The sequence below is a fragment of the Typha latifolia genome, chromosome 14, assembly GCF_019914945.1.
Source record: "Typha latifolia isolate L0001 chromosome 14, TyphaL0001v2, whole genome shotgun sequence".
Classification (NCBI taxonomy): domain Eukaryota; kingdom Viridiplantae; phylum Streptophyta; class Magnoliopsida; order Poales; family Typhaceae; genus Typha; species Typha latifolia.
The window spans coordinates 1,034,968-1,056,289 of NC_133099.1; the positions used below are offsets into that span (position 1 = coordinate 1,034,968).

A 21,322-nucleotide genomic window follows, 5' to 3' on the forward strand; every position below is an offset into this window, starting at 1 on the left:
ATAAAAGATAATATTCTTATTTTTGCAACAAATGATAAAAGAGCCCGTGTTAATTTAGATACGATGTAATTAAATTCTCACTTCTCTCAAAACACAACAGAAAAAGAAAAAAAAAACTCACTTTTGCAACCATAAAATTTCACTTATTTGCAATCTTATAATTTTAAGAGGCTATTTTCTAACTAAAGATACTAAAAAGAAGCCTCCTATATAGAACTGTGAATAGAAAAATATAATAAATCCCTCACTAGTGAAAGTCACAAGAGCATAAGGGTATACTCTAAATAATATATATATCATTTTATATCTTCCAACATATGTGTTTGCTAATAGAAATCATTGAAGTGATGGTTAGAATTTATAAATTCTCTCTCTCTCTCTCTATCTATCTCTCTCTATATATATGTGTATGTATATGTCTTAATAATACTTACTACTTTATGAAAGTTCTATCTCACAACCTAAGTTGCCTTATTTGAAACAAAGTGCATCCACTAAGTGAGGCAAGAGAACTTGATGAGCCATGAAAAGTTCTGGGTGTCGGCAGTAAAGGATGGAATGGTGGAATTATGACAAGGTCTATTCAACTGTTTGGCTCAATAATATATATAAACATTAGATATAAGAAGAATCTTATAATCTAATTAATCATGGAGATGACTACACTTTGAAAGTGCTCCAATCTATTATATGATGCTCATCTTTGGCCACAGTCTCAATTAAGGGATGGGTCTACAGGAGGACCATTGCCAGATAAGCCATGGCTGCCTTTGCCATTCTTGGAATCATCAAACTATATGTATATATATATATATATATATTTGTAAAACAAAAATGAAAACTTAATAGTGTTCCAGTTTATAAAATGTAAGCTATTTTAACCGTCCGAGTGCTATCCCATTTGTAACTCTTGTATTTGATACACTAGATATGGTAAGGATAAAAGTAATATTAGCTCTAAAATACGTGGAGATAAAGAATTTATATCTATTTTTCCAACCAGGCATAAATTATTTACGAGAATATAATAACTTGTAAGATAATTCCACTTTATAATCCCATTAGCAATGATGGACCAAAGCCCATATTAACTGGAAACAAGGGCTAGTTTGGTTTAGACGTGCGCATTGTGTTTATGGGCAATGTATATAAAAGACCTTGTTTGCAAACAACATGAATTTTAGTCTATAATTGCTAATATGATTATAAAGCGGAGTCAATTTGCAAATTCATTGAATAAGCTTTAAAAACACTCTCTAATGAGATTTTTTTCTTTTTTAAAAAAAAAGAAAAGAAAGAAAAAGAAGATATCATATCAATCACTTTATGATGATCGATATTTACTAGTTAGTCTTCAATAATATAATGTGCTCTGATAGTTAGGCTCATATTATATGATTTGACTATATGATGTACACGATATTAATCAATTTGTTAGAGAGAGCGACTCGTATTCTTAGAATCCGAAGCGAAAGGTGCCCTCGGGGGTGGAATTTTTCATTGCTTTTGTGTTTGGTGAATGGTGATCTGCAACGAGAACAATGAGAATGATTGGATCTCAAAAAACTCGAGCAAGAATCGATCTGGCACTTTAAGGTGGGCTCAGGACCAGTTGCAATCCTCGTCCGGTTTGATGCTTGTTTGGCTGCATGAAGACGAGGCCGGTGCCGGTGCCGGTGCCGGTGCGTGCGTTTGGTGATCTGTCACATTGATACATTACCCATGTACGCTTGTCCCCCCAGCAACCCATCACTAGTAGACGACATTTTGAGGAAGAGCACTCAAAACCTAGAAGCCAAAGGGAATTTTGGAACACGATGTAGCACACCCTTTGGGATTACTTGCAGGTGGTGGATTCTTTGGAGTGTGATGGGTCAGGTGGTGGAGCCAACCGCCTTTTTATCTCATCTTTTAGCATAAGCATTTTGATGAGCATAGAGTAGATATTGTTGAATAGCAATGTTCAAACAAAGATTCTATCCTAAGATTGTGAATGGGTGGTTAGGTCCTTCTGAATTGGGCCAGGCTTGAGCCGGGCCTAGCCTTTTGCAGAACAATTTTTTCAGTGATTCAATACTTTATTTACATGGATGATAGAACATCAAAATTTGTGGAGATTTCAATAGCAAAAGAGCATAAAGAAGATATAAAGCTATCAATAAGATTTAGCTGTCAGTGTTATCTCCAAAGGAGATTACATGCGAATTAAGTTTATAGCTTCTCAGGCCTAACACAATATGCTTTAAATATAGCAGGGAAGCATGCCCTATGGCGACGGCTTGTTCTCATAACACAAGTCTGAGTCAAGAGACACGATTGCCTGTCTGTCCTAGAATGAGTAAAGAAAAAAGAGAAGAGGCTAATTGATTCTAAGAAAAGAGGCTTGCTGAAAAACTGAAACCTTCAAAAGAAACAAGATTTCTTAGCTGCGATAGTTTTTCGGATTTATTTCTTTCCTTGAAAAGTCTTCTATCTTTCTCGTGCCAGTAGAACTGCCAATCTGGTGTTGTAACATGACATTTCCTGTGTTTTCAAATGGCGAAAGAGAAAAAAGAAAATCAAATATGGCTATCTTTCTTGCCGAATATGGCTTGTATTTCTTTCTTCCGAAATCTTTGCATAGTTAAACTTCGTACAGCTGCAGCTGCATCTATGATGTGTGCTCCTTAGTCAAGAATTTTCTCTCCAGTCGAAAAGATATTCCATACCAATGTGCCTATGATGTAAAGGGCAACAGCAACCTTAAAGACATCATCCCATGAGCCTGTCAAGTTAAAATTTTGAGAAATAAACAAAATATAGTCATTATAAAACAGAAAAATATGTAATGGAAACCATGGTAAATTGACAAGATAGGAAAACAATAATATACGGTTTGTGCAATGTTCTTGCCTCGTTGCAAAATGTAGCCAGTGACAGCAGTGCCAAAGACTCCTGCAAGCACCCCAGCAGTGTTTGATAGTCCTAGTAGCACTCCCTGTGATTTCAGTAGAAAAAAATAATCACAGAAGATCCAGGATTAAGGATAGATAATCTCACTTTTCTAAAGATACTATTAAATAACTTCATTACAGCCATGACAATGACTGAAAAACTTAAAACTTCATTACAAAGAACTGAACATCAAACAGAACATACCGCATATCTTGGTCCTATATCTTGGTGATTGGAATATAGACCAGACTGTGAAAATGCATCACTACCCTGAAAAGAAAGCAAAATGAATGCTTATTTGCCTTATGAACCAAAGAGAAACAGAACTTGCACCCAAAAAATGGAATATTTAATTTTACATGCTATTTTAGAGAACTTATATCATTAAAAAAAATTACAAGGGATAAATGCATTTAATGAAGCAAGCCAGCCAAGGAGAATGAGGTAAAAGAGAAGTTGCCACGATTTATTTCAGAAACAAGATATCTGAACATTCAAGAAGGGCTTAGGGAAAGAAGAATAAATATTCCATCGAAAGCGAAAGCATCCAAGATGGAGTAATGAAGTGTAAATGCATTACAACAAATAACAAGTTAAAGGTACCCAACTTATGCTGAAGACCAATAAAAAAAATAAGGATGTATATTAAGCATATCAAACCTGACTGCATGCCATACATAGTACCGCCAAAGCTGGAGTGCGGACATGGCTCAGCTGTGTCAGAAAGAAGGCTGGTCCAAGAAAACCAATTGATTGCATTATCTGTGGCAAGGCAACACAAGTGAGTCAGGAGGGGAGAGATTTAAGATAAAAAAACTCAATGAATACCAGATATCGAGAATTAACAGATTACTATGAAGAACTGGAACTCTAGCCACTTCATGTCCAAAAGTGAAGAGTGCAACTAAAAGAAATATATTCTTGGCTCATTTCAAACTAAATTGGTGCCAACCACTATTACTATTATCCGCAAGAAAATAAACAATAACTTAGATCAAAATACTTACTTTCCGAACTGTTGTTATGGAAAGCCCTTTTCCAACTAGGGTATCTGCAATCCACCCTCCAATGTTTGCAAATACAGCCATGGTTAACCATGGTAAGACACAAAAAAGTCCAGATTCCGTGAGATTAAACTTCAAGACCTGCTTATAACAAACTAGATCTGAGATTCATGGTAGTCATTGTTCATCATACAGACAGAAGTATCAGGAAGTGTCAAGACAAAGAAAATGGTGTTCTCTGAATACCTTCTCGAGGAGTTATTACTAATAAAAGACAGGAACAAGTAAAAAGTGCTTTCTACCAATAGTAAAAATTTCAATATAGTATGTTTGATTAGATTTTATTATTCTCCTCAGAGTTAGTAAGCGTACTCAACCAACATGGACATAATAACATATTAGACTTCTTAAGTTTGTTAATATCCATCTACTCACTTGAGATTCTAGTCGTATTAATCTATCAAATTATTAATTGTATCGGTAAGAAGTTGCAGCCTTCGTAGGATGCAAGACAGCATAAGGGTGCGGTGCAGTTGCTGATTATGAATATAATTTTGTGGTGTTGGGTTACAGATTATGCTATATGCCAGCATAACATAGCAATACCAAGTTGACATAACATAAAAATACACAGTTAAGATAACCAAAGCTAACATAACATGACAGTCCCCACAAAGCCTTTTCCCATTTGTCAAGTCTACGGAATGGGAAGTTATCTCCACGAAAAGAAAAACTCGAGTCCCAAGCAATTTTAATGCGAACAAAGTAATAAAGTCAAAACTTGTAAAATGCATATAAAATCAATTAAAGAACAAATAAAAATGAAAATCACTTCTATTTGAATCTGAAGATAGGATATCATTGGCTTGCACCACATCACATATTAAAAATCAATATTACACAAAACAAGGAAAGAAAACAAACATCTGACAGCCTTTGGAAACAAATAGATTAGCAAAAGATTACTAATTTGCACCTCATTAAGATGTTACTTTCTAATATCAGCACAATGAGGACAATAAATTTACTAAAAAATTTATACAGCTAAAGCTTGAATCGTTAATCACACCTGGTTGTAGTATGTCGGCATCCATGTTAGAAGGATAAAAGTGCCCCAGTTATGACAAAAATGAGATATTATGAGGGCCCAGACTGGAGCTTTTGATAGAATTAGTCTCCATGGTATGGAGGATACAGGTTCTTTCGACACACTTCCCCCTAGGATGAGCTTTTTTTCTTCTGCAGTAAGCTCTGGATCATCTTTTGGAGAGCTGTGCGCCTGATGAGAAACAAAAGAAGAAAATAAAGTGAAAAAGAAATTAAAAAGACATGATGTGAAGCAAGGGCGAAGGGGAGAAAAGAGCTAGACTGCAAAAACCTACCAGATCATCTAGTCAAGTGAAGAAACTAGTTTACTATTTGTGAGAAGTCATGATATAAAATCTTTAAAGAACCATCTTGACATATCTTAGTGATCCACTAAGGAACTTTTTGTCGCAAGCAAACCACACAGATCCAAATGCATAAGAAACAGAGGAAAAAAGCCACAGTAATAGAGTAGGAGTCCTGAGAACTTAAACAAAAAATTGGCTTACTTTGATTTGCCACAACGCAAACCAGATACTTCCAAGGGACCCAAAGGCATAAAAAACAGATGGCCAGCCAAATTTGTGTATCAAGAATGGGGAGAAGGCCAACCCTGTGACAGAACCAAGGTACATGCCACTGTACACTAATGCAAGGGATCTGCTTCTCTCCGATACTGGAATCCATTTTGAGAGTATATTATTCATAGCAGGCATAGCAACACCCTGCAAGAAAAAAATCAAACCATTCTTCAAATATCTATAGGTATCCAAAAAAAAGAGGGGGGCGGGGAGAAGAGAGAGAGAGAGGCCAGAAAACATTGTACTTACAATAAAAGCATAGCATGTTATAGTGGATGGGAAACTACTTATTAAGATAGACTTGATAAGATTAACAATTTAACAATTTAAGAGCAAAAGGAGTAAACAGCGAATGGAACAGACAAGAGAAGAAACCAACCTCACCAATCCCCATAAAAGCACGCATAACAAGTAAAAAAGGAAGCCCAAGTTTAGCAGCCATAGGTGTGAGAATTGTTGCAACTGACCACCATACAACTCCAAATCCCAGTACTACCTTGCCACCAATCTTGTCTGCCCAAATGCCTCCAACAATCTGTGCATAAGTGTCATGATGATCAATAAACTTAAAAGTATGTCCATAAGAAGTACATCATGCTTAAATTAAGAAGTATGTCCATAAGCAAGCAGATTTTTATCTAGTTATTTATGAACAAGAATACACGCTCACTTCAAGTCATTTTTAATCCAATAATCGAGATCAAGCTATTATTTTAAATAAAGACTGTAGAAAATGTGCTTAAAGGCCTGTAACCTGTAATACGCATTAGAAATATCAAATGGATGATTATGCTCTCTTTGTTGGCAAGGATAAATCTTCTCAAGACAAAAATTATTGACACCAGGAAAGTCCAGAACAATTTATACACAAATAGCATGCTGATAATTTCGTCAAGACTAAAATATATATCTGCATTGAAAAGAAGAAAAGTGCAATGCAATAAGTTCCCCCCCTTATCATGTCTCTCTGCATATAACATCTAGCAACACTGCATTTAACAAGAAGAATCGATGGAAGATTAAATGTCTTGGAATGTCAGAGTGCCTCTATGAGATCAAGAACATTTATGTGCACATGTTTGTGTGGCATAGACGCTGCTGAAGGATGAAGACTGACCTGAGTAAGAAGGTATCCCCAGAAGAAAGATGACTGAATTAAGCCAACGGTAGCTGGATTCCAATTAAACTCTGCTGACATTGGAAGGATGGCAATGCTCATATTTACCTGGTTCACATCCAATCAGCTTTGGAGAACACAGGTCGTATTTTTAACCAAATTCAATGGATGGGCGAAACGTGAAAAGCATGAATATGCTAGAAGGAAATGGGTATAGATAAGTAAAGATTAACTCACACGATCCATATTGCAGAGAAGAAAAGAAAAAAAGCATAACACCACAATTAGCCAGCGCTTAGGAAACTGCTCCCACCAAGGAGATGTTTCCTTCACATCCCCTCCAACTATATATACTTCATTCTGCTCTTCTGAAGAACTGAGTGGACCAAGAATTGCTTCACTAGACACATCTGAGGAATTCAATGAATCAAATTGTGATCCTGTTATTTCATACTGCTCTGGTGTGAAGTCAACGCGGGTTCTAGTCACCAACCGGGTTTCTGATTGATCTTGCAGGTTGTCTGATTTACGAAAATTTTCCAACTTTCTCGTTTGCAGCCAACCATTATTTACTGGATCTGAGGAAATAAAGCATACCGTTCTTGAGGGAAATCTTCTCTTGAGATTGATATTATGCAAGTTTCCCATATAAAATTTCCCTAAAGAATTTGATAGAGGGTCTGCCATTTCCCTTTGCAACGTGAGCCTCTTTGTTGCAATTATCCGGTCTAAAGCACAACTAATATGAACTGCAGAAAAGGAACTCCTAGTTACATAGGAAATTCCCTTTCTAGCAGACAAGATGCGCATCATGCCCGAACCAGACTTCTCTCCAGGAGCAGAGGGATACGTTTTTCCTTCATATGCGGTAGTGCGCTTCAATCGATATTCTTTTCCTGCATAGATAACTTTAACACTATTAATTTGGATAGATATAAATCAAATCAGTTCGGAGTCACTCTTTTTCAGCTTGAGTTGTTGGAATATCCCCAGGATGCAAATTATGTCATCAATCATATCGAACTTTAATAGGAAAGATGAGATGATTCAGGACAGCAAATAGTATATTATCCGACAAGTGAATAATTCAGATGAAATTATAGTGTGACAGAAAAATGAAAATAACCATATATGCACTATGCAGCACTACTTTCACGTCGTTATGGTTTAATTGTTTAAGCACAACGTTAGATGTTTTCTTTCTAGAGCAAGGTTTAAACTTCAATTCAACTTGTTGAACCTTCAATGTAAGCAATGGTTCATTTGACTCCGAAGGGACTTGTCTGAATGCGATTAAAAATGCTCATCAAGTCAACTTATTGACTTAAAACTCAGATTAAAATAGTGTGAAAAAAGTCTACTTTTCCAATCAAGCGCATAACGTGGATAGCATGAACTCAACACTAAACATCACAGGTACTGTAATCAAAAAATTATTCTCTTAACAAATTCAAGCTAAGCAATCGTCAAGCAGCATCCACCTGCATCATGCATTGCCAAAATTCCCCAAAGTATCCAACTAAAATTGCACAAAATTCGGAAAAAAACAAAAAAATTGGTTATCAAAGTACCTGATACGAGAGGCGAGCCGAAGCTCCTACTCGAGAGCACAGCCCCCATCGCCATTAGAAAGGACCCGGTCGAAGCTCCGATCCGAGGAATAGAAGACGGAACCCGAATAGAGGAGCGGAATAAACCCTAGATGGGATAAATCATAGAATTTTATCTCGGAGAAGTCGTCATGTGGTGTCGTCTTCTCCGGTGCGGAAGAGGCGAAGAGAGGATAAATGGAAGTATTTCTCGAGCACACATGGACTATCTGGCCTCCAAAAGCGGGAAGTGGAACGAAAAAAATATTAAAAAAAAGGAAAAGAAAAGAAAAGGGAGAAAAAAACGACGATGTTACGCTCCGATGTGTAACCACCTGTTAATAACCGTCCAACGAACGGCTGTTCGTCGCGCCACGTCTCCGTTTGCTTGGGTTCACCTCGGAGATGACGATCTTAATCTGTGAGCCGTTGGATTAGGGTGGGAGGGTCTGAGATCAGTGACGTAACAGCCACTCGTTGTAGTGGATCAGCGAGGCAATCGTAGCCGTTGATCAGTAATCAGCTGAGTAATTCCTAGAGTTGCAACCGATCCAACTCTAGTAGAGTCGATGACCAAAAAAATCATACATTTAATTTCAACTCTAAATAATATTATGAAAAAATTATTTAGTAGTTTGATAATTTGGCTCAACGGCTCGATTCGATTGATAAATCAACAGTGTGGGTGGTTTGGAGAACAGCTCGACAACACAATAACTTAGAGCAGATTTTGGCGGCGTTTAGATCGAAGTAATTATTTCAACAACGCATATGACTTAAAGTATAGACTAAACAGCTTATTATATTAGTTAAAAATTTAGTAAAATTTAAGTGATTCTGTATTTAAAAAAAGTCAGACTCTTTATCAAATTTATATAGGCTCATAAATAATAAAAAAATTTAGAGTAGCGTGGAATTCAACAACTTAATTTTGAGGATAACTGCACCTAGAATAAATTAACTGTTGGTCATTTTATATATAGAGCTCCTTCATTATTATATTTATAAATTTAACCTCCATAGCTATAAAAATCTCTAAAATATTCTTCTATAATTATCCTTATATTATTATTTTTTCATTTAAAATAGGATACGAGTGTCGTATAACTAATTTTAGGTGAATTTATTTCACTCCTATTTAACCTCTTTTTTTTTAGAGAAATAGGAACTTAATAGTTTTCTAATTAAATCAGTGTCGGTAGAATATAAACCTACATACACTCATTAGCCTTAGCCGTTTAAATATTATCACACTAAGAAAAATAAATAGTCGGAGAGTGTGAGAATTTTTATAATTAGAGGTTCAAAAATAATTTTAATATATATAATGAGCAATATTAACATCAGCATCTTAATCATAAAATTACAACAAGTGTAAGATACTATCTGAAATTATCGCTAAATTTGAGTTAAGAAGGTAGACTCATGTCAGATTGTAATTTAAAAGTAGTATTATATCGTTTTCTAATTTGAATTTAAAACTGTTAGATTTAGGATTTATTGAAAGCACATAGCACGGATAATCATAGATTAACCGCTAAATTAGTTTAGAAAATATTTAAATTAGAGAAAGAACATAGCACGAATAATCATAGATTATTCGCTAAATTAGTCTAGAAAATATTTAGATTAGAGTTGGTAGGGGCCGCGCGTGCGCGTACCCCCTCGACCACAAATTATGACGTCCACTCTCCCACTTGGGGAGATGGTAAGCCAGCGCTCCTCCCAAGTGCAATGGAGGCCGCTGCCCTAGGCCATGAGCCTTCTTGATCGCCCATCGACCCCGTCCAGGTAAGTATGGAGAAACGTTACCCCATCCCTCCCTCTTATAGATGTCGCACGTCCTCCCTCTTTTTGAACCAGCCGATATGGGACTAAATTGCGGGCCTCCTACCTCGCTCTTCTAATCATCTCAGAACTCCGTTTGATGCATGCCACGTGGCACGATCCTAGTTTAAATTTATTCTTATACATTTCACTCTGCATTACTTGTAACATGGCATTATTAAACAGAGCAACATAGTTTTAAACAGTAGAGAATAGAGATAGCATCAGACTCACTTCAATGCAACTGTTCAATTAAAAGATAAGCTTTTAGGAACCATTACAAGATCTGTAACAGTAGGATTTAATGTTGGGGCTTAGTTTTCTTCGGCAAACAAAGACACAATAGAAGGTGCCAGAGTAGGCATTCTTACATCTTCACAAGCTTGAATGTCTTAGCTAACTAATTTAATGCTGAAGTCCCACAGCTTCTTTGCAAGATCGGCATCCTTAGCGTTGGCGCTGGTCTCAGCTATATTGCTGTCGGAAAAGTACTTGCCTGCAACTCCTTTGACTTGAGGATGCAACGCGACGTAGCATGTGGTTGCTGCGCCCTGTAAATTTAAGAAAAAAATGATGATCATTAGTCATGTTAGGTGAGAGAAGGGAAAAAAAGGTGCAGGATGGCAGTTAACATCCACAAAACCATCTAAACTCATTACAAAATAACTAAAAGTATTATCTTCTGTCTTACCCGTTACCGCATAATGGTCTTCCATCTTTCTCAAATTCTATCAAGTATAAGTAGATATCTTTTTCTAAAAGAACTTCCGTGAGGGGAAGTCAAGTCAGGGTAGAAGAAATAAGAGTGTCTTTGGGTGGTCAGTGGATGGAATTTAAAGGGACTTCTCTTTCGATATGATGATCTCTTAGAAGAAGTAAAGTTGAATAGAATTTTGTCTCGAAATCAAAATATGCTTGCTACCTCTTCTCTTGTAAGTCTTGCATATAGGTAAAGAGATTTGCAACTGAGGTCTTATTTACACTAGTTCTATAATGATTGAGCAACACATTCAATGTAAAGCAGCATTATTAAAACATTGCTTTATAAGAAGCTTCCCTCGTGGCATTCTTAATCTAATTTACCTGCTGAGCATTCTTCAGGATAAGTTTCCCAAAGGTGCGAGAAAGAACTGCATAAAAACATAGATAGGACTAATCAGCAGGAATTTTACATTCGGCACGACAAGATAAATGCAAGAGAACATTGATATAAAGATACAAAACTTGACTTAAAAGTTACAAACAGTTAAGTAGATTAAAATGCATAAAAGACATATATTCAAAGAGCTGAAATTTTTGCAGCTGCATCACAACAGCAAAAATATATGTTTGAGGATTTGGAAAGCAAAGCATTTAAAAACACTTACGCAATCAATGTTTAGATCACACTATCATAATTCCATGAAATTGACTGAAACACTAGATAGAATGACATGGCTTAGTATGTTGGTTAGAGTTATTTACAATCTATAAAACTGTGGTAGCGCAGAAGATTTGTAATGATTGATCCTGGATGCAGAGAATTTGCAGTAATTTGCAACCCTTCTTCCTGCATTAAGCAAACAAGCAGAATGTCATATCCCTATAGGTACACAAGCTAATTTACCGATCCACCTAGAGGAAAAAAAGTTAACCAAAAATCAATTGAAGATACAAAAGCATCAATTCTAGAAACATATAAGAACTATTCAGGTTAAAGAAAATCAAGTGATTTCGTACATGGAGATGCATTCCATTTTCCCTGAAGGAAGTATCACAGTATGTCTTTGCATGGAACCTATGACATCTTCCGACCATTTAAATTAAACTATCAAAGTGCAGAAATATACTCTTAAACAGCCTTGACAAATGCATCATTTAGCCATTTATGCAGTCTACCAACCATTATCTTTTGACTGCCCCACTAGATGCCAACTGATTGGCCAAAGAAAGGTAACACATAAATAGTAAAATATGCTAAAATATAACTTCTTTGTGTCTTTAACTTGATATGACTCTGCAAACATGATGATATGATTCAATTCCTCATAATGTAGCAAAAATATTGGGGTTACTATATATATTATATTCACTTAGTTGTGTCAGAATTTCTTGATAGCGACCATAAACTAGTGACCATGCTTGGGGAAGTTGCTGGAGAAACTTCACATAAAGGTGTCATACTGAGCATATTGAAAAGTTCTTCACTCTTCAGAAATGACCACTAAGAAGTTTGTATGTTCATTGACTGATTATATACTAACAAATAAGGTAATAGAAAGCTAATTATACTGATATTGCAAAAGCTACCTCATATCTTTAGTTTCTGTTAGAAAAAAAAAAGACAGATCTAAACTTTTAGGAAACTGGACCTGCTAGGCTTGTCAATAAATACAGAATGCAGGAATAAATAAGAATCCAAATATAAAAAATATTTTGAATCAATTAGGTATCAGATAGAGAATCAGAATCCAAATATAAAAATATTCTTAATCAATTATGTATCAGATAGAGAATCACTCTCCAGAGAAAAGTAGATGCATAAATGTTGGCCAGTGACATAACTGGATGAACTCCTAGCACAGTGCATATACCTTAAAGCGTCTGGAAAGCTCATTAGCATGCAAAATGTTTGAAAGTTTTGATTGCCCATATGCACCAATACTATTGTACCTGTAGATTAATAAATCAGTCAAAAACTAATAACAGTAAATAAGTCAATTGTCCGAGCTACTATATCACCTGGATAAATTGAAACGGAAGAATCACGCAAACACACACACATACATTAAAAGCAATTCCTAGAAAAGAATTATACTTTTCGCATACCCTGACTGTTCATTTATCTTATCAAAACGAACTCCTTCCTTATATGCAAACTTATGTCCCTCTGATGAAACATTAACAATTCTTCCTTCTACTTTTGATTCACGGGATGTATTCTTCATGTTCTCCAAAAGAAGATCTGTTAAAAGAAAATGACCTGCAAAATCATGGCAGTCAAATCAGCTACCTTCAAATTTTGCATTAGGAAGAGTTCAACTAAAGAAATCTACAACCTAAGTAAATGGAAATTGGAGTGATGGAATGTTAGCTACGTCACAGTAGATATTGGAGAAGACCTATATTAGGTGAAATTCTGAAGTTCAAACACATAAAGACTGGAAACATCACTTAAAAAAGATCCAGCGGTGGCAGAAAACGAAAAAGGGTTGCGGCAGAAAACAAACAGCAAAATAATATGCAGAGATAGAAGAATTTCACAAACTTGAATACTTGATAGAACAAACAAGTATCAACTATAACCAATGAATAAGCATGCAGATGGCATACAGATACAAGAAATAGGCACAGCTCCAAATAATGCTTATACGTCCTAATTAATACTTCATGGTTCCTACTGTACAAATTGATATCCAAAATTGAAGTGAAACGCATTCAGTGGTTCCAATCAAGCTCAAAACCTAAACAATCATCAAACCAGCTGGGATTTCAGCAGATTGATGCTGATCCAAGTCATCCTAAAGCTTGTATTGCAAAAAAATAATTTTTTTATTATTTTGCTTAATGAGGCAGGGACAGCATGATAATAAAAGCACCCAAAAACAGCGTTACAACAGCTCACAAAAAAAAATCTTAGAATTTTATTATGAAAACAATTTAAATGATGAGAAGAATTTGGTTCATACCTACATAGTTTGTTGCAAATTGCAGCTCAATACCATCATGCGAAAGCAAAAAGGGAGTTGCCATAACTCCTGCATTATTGCTGTTAAAAAATAAAAGAAGGCCCACAATCACATTACTCTTAGAATTAGTGCAAGATACCACGATGGTTCTATCAATATAAACATTCACCTAAATATTGTTTCCCATTGAATCACATTATACAGTATTCTTACATGAGGATATTCAATGGAAGGTCTCGCGATTTGAAGTCCGAAGCAAACTTCCTCACCGATGCCATGGAGGTGAGATCCAACTCCATGACATCAATTTTGGCATTGGGTACCTCCTTTAAAATTGCTTCTTTCACACTGGCACCAGAAGAAAGGTTCCTAACTGCCATGATCACATGAACACCACGCAATGCAAGAACACGAGCTGTTTCAGCACCAATTCCACTGGATGCTCCTGAAAACCATGACACGGTAAGCTACATAAACTTAATTCACCCAAAGTAGTTATTTTGCATATTTCTAACTCATTAGGATTGAGCAAAGTTATATGACCACTATATAAAAAATAAATATATTAAAAAAAAAGCCCTCCTGGATAATAACCATGGCCCAATTTAGAATTCCTCTCAAAATCTTACTTGGGTTTAGTATGCTCTTCTCTTGATCCTGGAAGCTTTTAGAAATAGAAGATTAGGTTTTCGATCATAGGCACTCATCATACTTCTAATCTCAGCTTAAGTCTATTCAACAGAATCCAAATTATTAACAAAGAGAAAGAGGAATCTTTTCAACGAAGTATCCATTCCAGTTCAAAACTCTAGGGGAAAAAAAATTCAAGTAAAATCCTCCTGCAATAAATCACAATCACAGAATTCAAATCTTATCCCGAGAAAAGAGGGCAGAAGGATAAGTACTGATCCAAAGAGGTCGATACCTGTGACGATGGCGGTGAGACCGGCGCCATCTATTCCTTCCGTGACTTCCTCCGCCGTCGAGTACCATGAGAACCCCGACGGCCCTTTCCTACCAAAAGGCCACATCTCTCTTCTCTCCTCTGTTACAATCTTATTCGAGTCGGAAGAATAAATAGAGATATCGGAGTTGGGCAGAGTTATCCGTCCAAAATAATGGAATAAGAGAGCGATATCCTTCTAGACGTCGGTGATGTGAGGATAAAAGTAATGCATACTGACACTATGCCTACCCATCTATGGGACGACCACTTCACTAGCCTGGGTGCCATCTAAATGAGCCGGCTCGAGCTCGGCTCCGCTCGATTAAGCCGGTTGGATCGAGTTCAGCTTAATAAGCCTCAAGATAATAATATATATGAGTAATATGAAACTTTATATAAAAAATCTTCTCTAAAATAAAGATTTCTATTAGTTTAAATATATTTTTAATATATATATATATTTTTTATAATTGACTTGACTCAGGATTAAATTAGTCTTGACTTAGGAGCTCGAATTTAAGCTTGAAATTAATTTAAATTTAAATTTAAATAAAGCTTGGCAAAATCAAAGTCGGCTAGATGACATCCCTAATGACATCTGAATCATAGCCCATGCCTCCATGGGATGGGATGGGATGGGATGGAGTTATGGACCCATTGGTGGCTATTCTGCACTTATTGGTCCATTATTTATTTATATTCATAAATAGGGAAAATTATTTTTTAATCTTTTTCTTTTATTATTATTCATCACAAGTCTGCATACTATAGGATCCATTATATATATTAATGATTTTATTTTCATCACAACCATATATAATGTTTTAATAAAATATTTACTGGATATCAAACTTAATATTTTTTAAGAAAAATTAAACTCATGAGAACTTTGTTATAATTATGGTTTTATTTTTATCCGCTTATAATCCGACTAAGTTGTGACATTAACTCTTTATAAATTTTGCTTAATTTTTTCTATTTAAGATCACCGTTAAATTTTTAATATTTTTGGCCTCTAAGATGTAACAAGTGTAAAACTAACTAACATCTTCAAGTGATTACGATAAATTAAAAAAAGACATTCTAATATTTTTGATGTTAAATTAGCAATTACTAAGTTAATTAATAATTACATCAAAACTACATGCAAATAGGGTGTGTGTGTCATAAATGCGAGTCCATAAAACATTTTAAATTGTGGCCAAATTATAAGGAGTATGGACTATGGATTCATATTATAAATATGTGAACAGAGTATGGACTATGGATTCATATCACAATCTCAACTTTTATTAATGGAAGGAAACTATTTAAATGTCACGTAAAGGTGGACTAATTTGGACGATAAAAGCCATTATCATTATAGCATCATGAAGGTGACTGATAATAATGTGACAAGCCCGCAAGTAATAGGCCATGCTTAATCATTAGACTTGCCCTAAATTATAACTATTTTATAATTTATTTAATAATTTTGTACCCGGAGCTCTTACTTTTTCTTATAAATTATATTTAATATATTGACGTTATTTTGACTAACTGATACTAAAATCACTCACCTCTCTATCATATGTTATCTTCACATTTTCACGTCTTTTCCCTTCCTCTTCTTCAATCGCTTCGATAACAAAGTCGAAGAGAATGAGAGGAGTAATGAGATATGAATAATTTAAGTATTTTATAAAATATTTAATATATTATAATAAAATATTTTTTAGCTGTTACCGCTCATATTAATATATGGTGTTAAATAAAATTATATAAGGGCCGAATTATAAAATTATTGTGTCACAAAATAGATAAAAGAGAGAGTTATGATTTATAAAATTCTTTAATTATTATTATTTTTTAATGTAAAAAGGTCCCGGCTTAATACGCTTAAACTCGCTTAATTTAGTTGGCTTAATTTAAAGCCGAATTATGGGGCTCAAAGCCTAGATATGAAGCATCCAATTTCGGCCTTCTAAGCCCAAATTGGAGCAGCAAGGCAGTGCTGGGCCGAGAGAATTAACTTAGGATTGGATTAAGCATGAATGGGCTCAATAGTTTTCAGGAGGCCCAAATTAGTTTTTGCATGAATACCCTTCGGGTTATTTTTTGTCGAACTATAAATCAAAAATTTTAATAATTTATCAGATGAAAAGTCATACATACACTTACTTGAAATAAGAATAAGAGTATTTCTATAATTTTTTTACAGTTAACTTTGTAAAATTTTAATAATTAGTTATATTTGAAAGGTATTTATACACAAAATAAAGAGTACTTGCTTTTGAAAAATATATGCCAAATTTGGAGTGGAATACATGGAAGAAAACCGAAGAAGAAAAACGGATTTCTCGGCAGTTATTCAATTTACACCATATTTTTAAGGCCTTGTTTAGTTTGAGACTAAGCTCTAATTAGATATGAAAAAGATAAAAATATGTTTAGTTACTGAACCAGTTTAGAAGTCTTTAAGCTCAAAACAAATGAGACCTAACTATGTTTAATTCAATGAGAATATGTTTAGATATATTAGTCTTTTTCTTCTTTTGGTGAAAAGCTCACGGGCGCTTTCAAGATTACATCAATATAGCTTGATACACAAAATAGAGCAGGATAGAGAGACGGTCCTTTGTCACAAGCTTCATGCTCGATCTATAATAAAACATCACTATAAATAATACAATGTATCAAGCTCGAGGGCATATAGGTAGATACGCAAGAATGGAGAGCCTTGAGTCGGCCAATAGATCCCGTCAAATCAATAGTTAACAATGTGACCTCGTGAATCTTCGAATAATAAAAGAGTGAGAGCTAGCTAATCAAGAAAAGGGAAACCTAAAACTAAAACCTTTACTACGAGGCCAAACACAAAATAAAATAAAATCCTAGGGTTTGACAAAAGCATCGGCAACACAGGTTGCCGTCGTGATAGGAAAAGAACGAGAGGATGAGGGCAACGTGACAATTGGAATCGAAGAATGTCAACCAACAGGACAGAGGAAGAACACAACATAACGAGGCACTGACCGAAGGCACTCCGTTAGCCAATAAAATACCTCACTGGAGCACTTCTTATTGGTATCACTTGGACCTTAAAAAAACCCTAAGGTTTTGTCACCATAAAAACTAAGGATGACTCTCCAGGCCCAATTTTGGAAGCCCAATAGTCTCTCTCTCTCTCTCTCTCTCTCTCTCTCTCTCTCTCTCTCGAATTGTGTACTGCAACACACATGGGGCCGTTGCTTTTGCTTGAAGACTAGACAAAAAGGAGCAAATGCTTTCAAAAGTAGACAATGCAAGTGCAAGGCCAGTCTGCCTAAAAAAACCTACCTTTCTTATCCAGCAACACTTCCCCCCACCAGGCCACCATTACTTGCCATCATTGTCCTACCAACTACTACCACCATCTTTACCCCCTCACTAAACAAACAATAATATTCTCTCTCTCTCTCTCTCTCTCTCTCTCTCTCTCTCTCTCTCTCTCTCTCTCTCTCTCTCTCTCTCTCTCTCATCCATATCTTTCTTTAGTACCATTTTCTGGCTAATTTAACTCGATGTTAGGACTTGTGATCATAGAATTAGGTAGAAAGATAAGGCTATCAACAAAAAATAATATACTCTAGAAGCTGCTGAAGAAAACTTTATAAAAGTAGTCGTAGTACTTAATTTACACACTTGATTAACAACCACAGAGTGCAGCGATACATGAAACTGAAGCTGGAGAAGAAGGCCATCATCATAGATAGACAGATAGATAGGCCCATAAACACCAGGATAGATAGATTAACAAAGGAGATTAAGATCTCAAATAAACCACAACACAATAAGCACAGAGTGGGTTGATGGGCTCAAGGCCTGCTCTTGAATGGGATAGCTCTGATTACTATCTGGTGGTAGAAGGCAGCAAGTGCAGCTCCAATGAATGGTCCTACCCAGAAAATCCACTGCAAATGGAGAAGAAAAATACCAACAAATTAAGGATGTAGTTAGTAAGGACTTAATTTTTCCTTTAAAATTAATAATTTAGTGGCCTTTGTTGAGAAATTTACATGGTCATCCCAAGCATGGTCCTTGTTGTAGATGATGGCAGCTCCTAAGCTTCTGGCTGGGTTGATGCCAGTGCCAGTGATGGGGATGGTGGCCAAGTGAACAAGGAAAACTGCAAACCCAATAGGCAAGGGAGCAAGGATCTGCAAGAAAATTTTCAAGAATCATCAGACAAATTCTTCCAAGGGAAAATATTGTAAAGTGAAATGGGGTCAGAAATGGATTGCTACTCACAGGAACATGAGAGTCCCTGGCATTCCTCTTGGCATCAGTGGCAGAGAAGACGGTGTAGACCAAGATGAAGGTTCCAACAATCTCAGCACCCAAGCCATCACCTTTAGTGTATCCAGGAGCCACAACATTAGCACCACCACCCTTGCTCTCATAGAGCCCCTTCTGGAACCCCTTCACAACCCCAGCTCCACAGATTGCTCCCAGGCACTGCATCACCATGTAGAACACTGCCCTGGTCAAGGACAGCTTCCTTGCCAAGAACAACCCAAAGGTCACTGCCGGGTTGATATGCCCACCTGCCCATTTACCAAAACAAAATGCATCAAGAATCATAAAGATAGCTAAAGATTTTAGAACTTGTTTGATTGTGCACTTAAAGCATTGAGATCAAAGATGTTAATTTTCTATTTTTTATTTTTCAAGAAAAAGAAGAAATCTACATGAGCATGAAGAGACCCACCTGCCCAATTACCAAAACAAAACATCACCATAAATTATAAAGGGAAGATGGTTTTTACCTGAGATGCCAGCGGTGCAGTAGACAAGGGCAAAGATCATGCCACCAAAGGCCCAGGCAATCCCTTGGATACCCACAGTGGAGCACTTGCTGGTGGACTTGCTCACACCCATGACAGTGAGGATGGTGATGTAGAGGAAGAGGAAGGTGGCCACGAACTCTGCAATCCCAGCCCTGTAAAAGGACCAGGACATGAGCTCCCCTGGCTCGAACAAGGGAGCTGGTGGGGGCTCCTTGTAGTCCTTGTCATCGCTTTGTGCTGCTGTTCCTATGGGCTGCCTCTCTGAGAACTTGTTTGCTCCAAGCCTAACATCCTCTTCTTTCCCTTCCATCTCTCCCTTCTCTTCTTCTTCTTCTTCTTCTTCTTCTCTCTCTCTATAACAAAAAGGCTTGTGAGGAATAAAGAGAGCTGAGTGGGAACGTTTTATAGAGGAATAGATGGGAAAAAGAAGTGGGCTTTTGTTTTGTGGTTACCTGAGCTAAGCTAAGCTTAAAACTAAGCTTCAATTATTTCTAGCAAGCTCTAATAAGGCTCAAAAGATAAGATTTTTTTTTTAAAAAGTAATAAAATTGGTATCTTTTCGGATTGGTGGTTTAGAGATTGTTCTGGAGAGTAGGATGTGGACAGGGTGGTCGGTTGGTCTTATCTTTCTTGTAGACTTATGTTAATTTTTATGCCTAAAATTCTTTCCAATTTTCTTCTTGGATTTTCTATTAGTCCCATCTATAACTGCACATTAACATGCAATATATAGAATATAGATGGCTAAAAGTGCATATAAACCAAGAAGTAATTAGTCCAGACAATTACACTAGGGTCTTAAGTCTTAACATCCAATGATTTGAAGGGTTAAAGAGTTATTTAGGGGGGTTTATTGGGTGGCAAAAGGCCAAGGGAAGGGCAAAAGATGTTTGACGTGAAATATTATAAGAAGAATATGAATTATTCCAGGGTCTAATCATATAAAATGTGCAATATATGTTTACAAACTTTGAATTTTCGGTGAAATTTCCCTTATGTTCACCATGAGTGCCCAAAAGCCGATCCGTTCCGCGAATTCGGTTCTCGTCTGCGAACCGACCGTTACGGAAAGCGACATCTGGGTAACGCGCGTGATACAACTTACAAGTCCTGCTTCACTTCGCATGCTGGCCAACGGCTATATATCCTCTCTTTTTTTCTTCTTAATATATATATTTTTTTTTTCACTTGAGTCCTCGTCGACTAAAACCTAAGGAGATTTTGTATAATTACCGCTGAAAATTTTAAAATATTATAATTGCTATCGAAATAGTTAATTAAGTCTTTTATCTTGTATAAATTTAGTATTATATCCAATGCCATAATATAAAAAATATTATCTTATTTTATAATATTATTGATAAATATTTTATACTCTAAATTTAAAAAGAGAGTATTTTCTCGCATAAGTTTATACGTGTTTTAATAGTAATAATAATCTTTTATCGATATTCTGTTATAAATTAACTATAACAGTACATCTGAAAGAGTTAAAATTTTTTGTTGATAATTATAATATTTTAAAAGTTTTAACTGATAATTATGTAAAAATCCTAAACCTAATTAGATTAAAATTTTATTAAAAATGGCGCTTTTTTGTTACAAAAGTTCTCACTGGTAAAGTTTTGAACTAGAAACTATATTATTTACATATATATATATATATATATATATATAAATATAATAAAATAAAATTCCTCCTCAAATTTCAGCACATCGTAATCAAGTTCCTTAGAAAAACGAACCGACCTAATCCAATTAA

The 21,322-nt window shown here is 35.7% G+C and overlaps 3 protein-coding genes and 1 non-coding gene across 4 annotated transcripts; all 4 read right to left on the bottom strand.

The window, feature by feature from the left end:
* Positions 1-2,136: 2,136 nt before the first annotated feature.
* On the bottom strand, positions 2,137-8,623 carry LOC140801441 (probable anion transporter 4, chloroplastic). The gene is made up of 11 exons (XM_073156562.1): positions 8,294-8,623; positions 6,960-7,618; positions 6,723-6,830; positions 5,985-6,140; positions 5,534-5,749; positions 5,008-5,217; positions 3,942-4,079; positions 3,595-3,696; positions 3,139-3,204; positions 2,893-2,977; positions 2,137-2,764 (listed from the first exon to the last, which is right to left on the bottom strand). Exons 1-11 carry the CDS (start codon positions 8,346-8,348, stop codon positions 2,667-2,669), a joined length of 1,893 nt encoding a protein of 630 aa, XP_073012663.1. The 5' UTR covers positions 8,349-8,623; the 3' UTR covers positions 2,137-2,666.
* Positions 8,624-9,950: 1,327 nt separating this feature from the next.
* LOC140801526 (U1 spliceosomal RNA) lies at positions 9,951-10,110 on the bottom strand. The gene has a single exon (XR_012111474.1). It is a non-coding gene; the product is annotated as a U1 spliceosomal RNA (small nuclear RNA).
* A 258-nt stretch (positions 10,111-10,368) lies between these two features.
* On the bottom strand, positions 10,369-14,960 carry LOC140800715 (short-chain dehydrogenase TIC 32, chloroplastic-like). The gene is made up of 8 exons (XM_073155517.1): positions 14,732-14,960; positions 14,020-14,251; positions 13,807-13,886; positions 12,947-13,100; positions 12,712-12,790; positions 11,603-11,687; positions 11,222-11,268; positions 10,369-10,689 (listed from the first exon to the last, which is right to left on the bottom strand). The coding sequence occupies exons 1-8, from the start codon at positions 14,835-14,837 to the stop codon at positions 10,531-10,533; spliced, it is 942 nt and encodes a 313-aa protein (XP_073011618.1). The 5' UTR covers positions 14,838-14,960; the 3' UTR covers positions 10,369-10,530.
* A 3,398-nt stretch (positions 14,961-18,358) lies between these two features.
* Positions 18,359-20,073, bottom strand: LOC140801365 (aquaporin PIP1-2). Its single transcript, XM_073156441.1, has 4 exons — positions 19,540-20,073; positions 19,022-19,317; positions 18,790-18,930; positions 18,359-18,684 (listed from the first exon to the last, which is right to left on the bottom strand). The coding sequence occupies exons 1-4, from the start codon at positions 19,868-19,870 to the stop codon at positions 18,589-18,591; spliced, it is 864 nt and encodes a 287-aa protein (XP_073012542.1). The 5' UTR covers positions 19,871-20,073; the 3' UTR covers positions 18,359-18,588.
* Between the last annotated feature and the right edge of the window lie 1,249 nt (positions 20,074-21,322).

Coding starts and splice junctions, on each gene's coding strand:
- LOC140801441 (XM_073156562.1), bottom strand. CDS start 8,348: ATGGCGATGGGGGCTGTGCTCTCGAGTAGGAGCTTCGGCTCGCCTCTC. Junction 6,141..6,722: donor GGGGATACCTTCTTACTCAG/GTCAGTCTTCAT, acceptor ACTTATGCACAG/ATTGTTGGAGGCATTTGGGC. Junction 3,697..3,941: donor CCATAACAACAGTTCGGAAA/GTAAGTATTTTG, acceptor GCCTTGCCACAG/ATAATGCAATCAATTGGTTT.
- LOC140800715 (XM_073155517.1), bottom strand. CDS start 14,837: ATGTGGCCTTTTGGTAGGAAAGGGCCGTCGGGGTTCTCATGGTACTCG. Junction 14,252..14,731: donor TCTCACCGCCATCGTCACAG/GTATCGACCTCT, acceptor CATGGTTTTCAG/GAGCATCCAGTGGAATTGGT. Junction 11,688..12,711: donor AGCTTTCCAGACGCTTTAAG/GTATATGCACTG, acceptor TGCTTAATGCAG/GAAGAAGGGTTGCAAATTAC.
- LOC140801365 (XM_073156441.1), bottom strand. CDS start 19,870: ATGGAAGGGAAAGAAGAGGATGTTAGGCTTGGAGCAAACAAGTTCTCA. Junction 19,318..19,539: donor CTGCACCGCTGGCATCTCAG/GTAAAAACCATC, acceptor GTAAATGGGCAG/GTGGGCATATCAACCCGGCA. Junction 18,685..18,789: donor ACCATGCTTGGGATGACCAT/GTAAATTTCTCA, acceptor CTCCATTTGCAG/TGGATTTTCTGGGTAGGACC.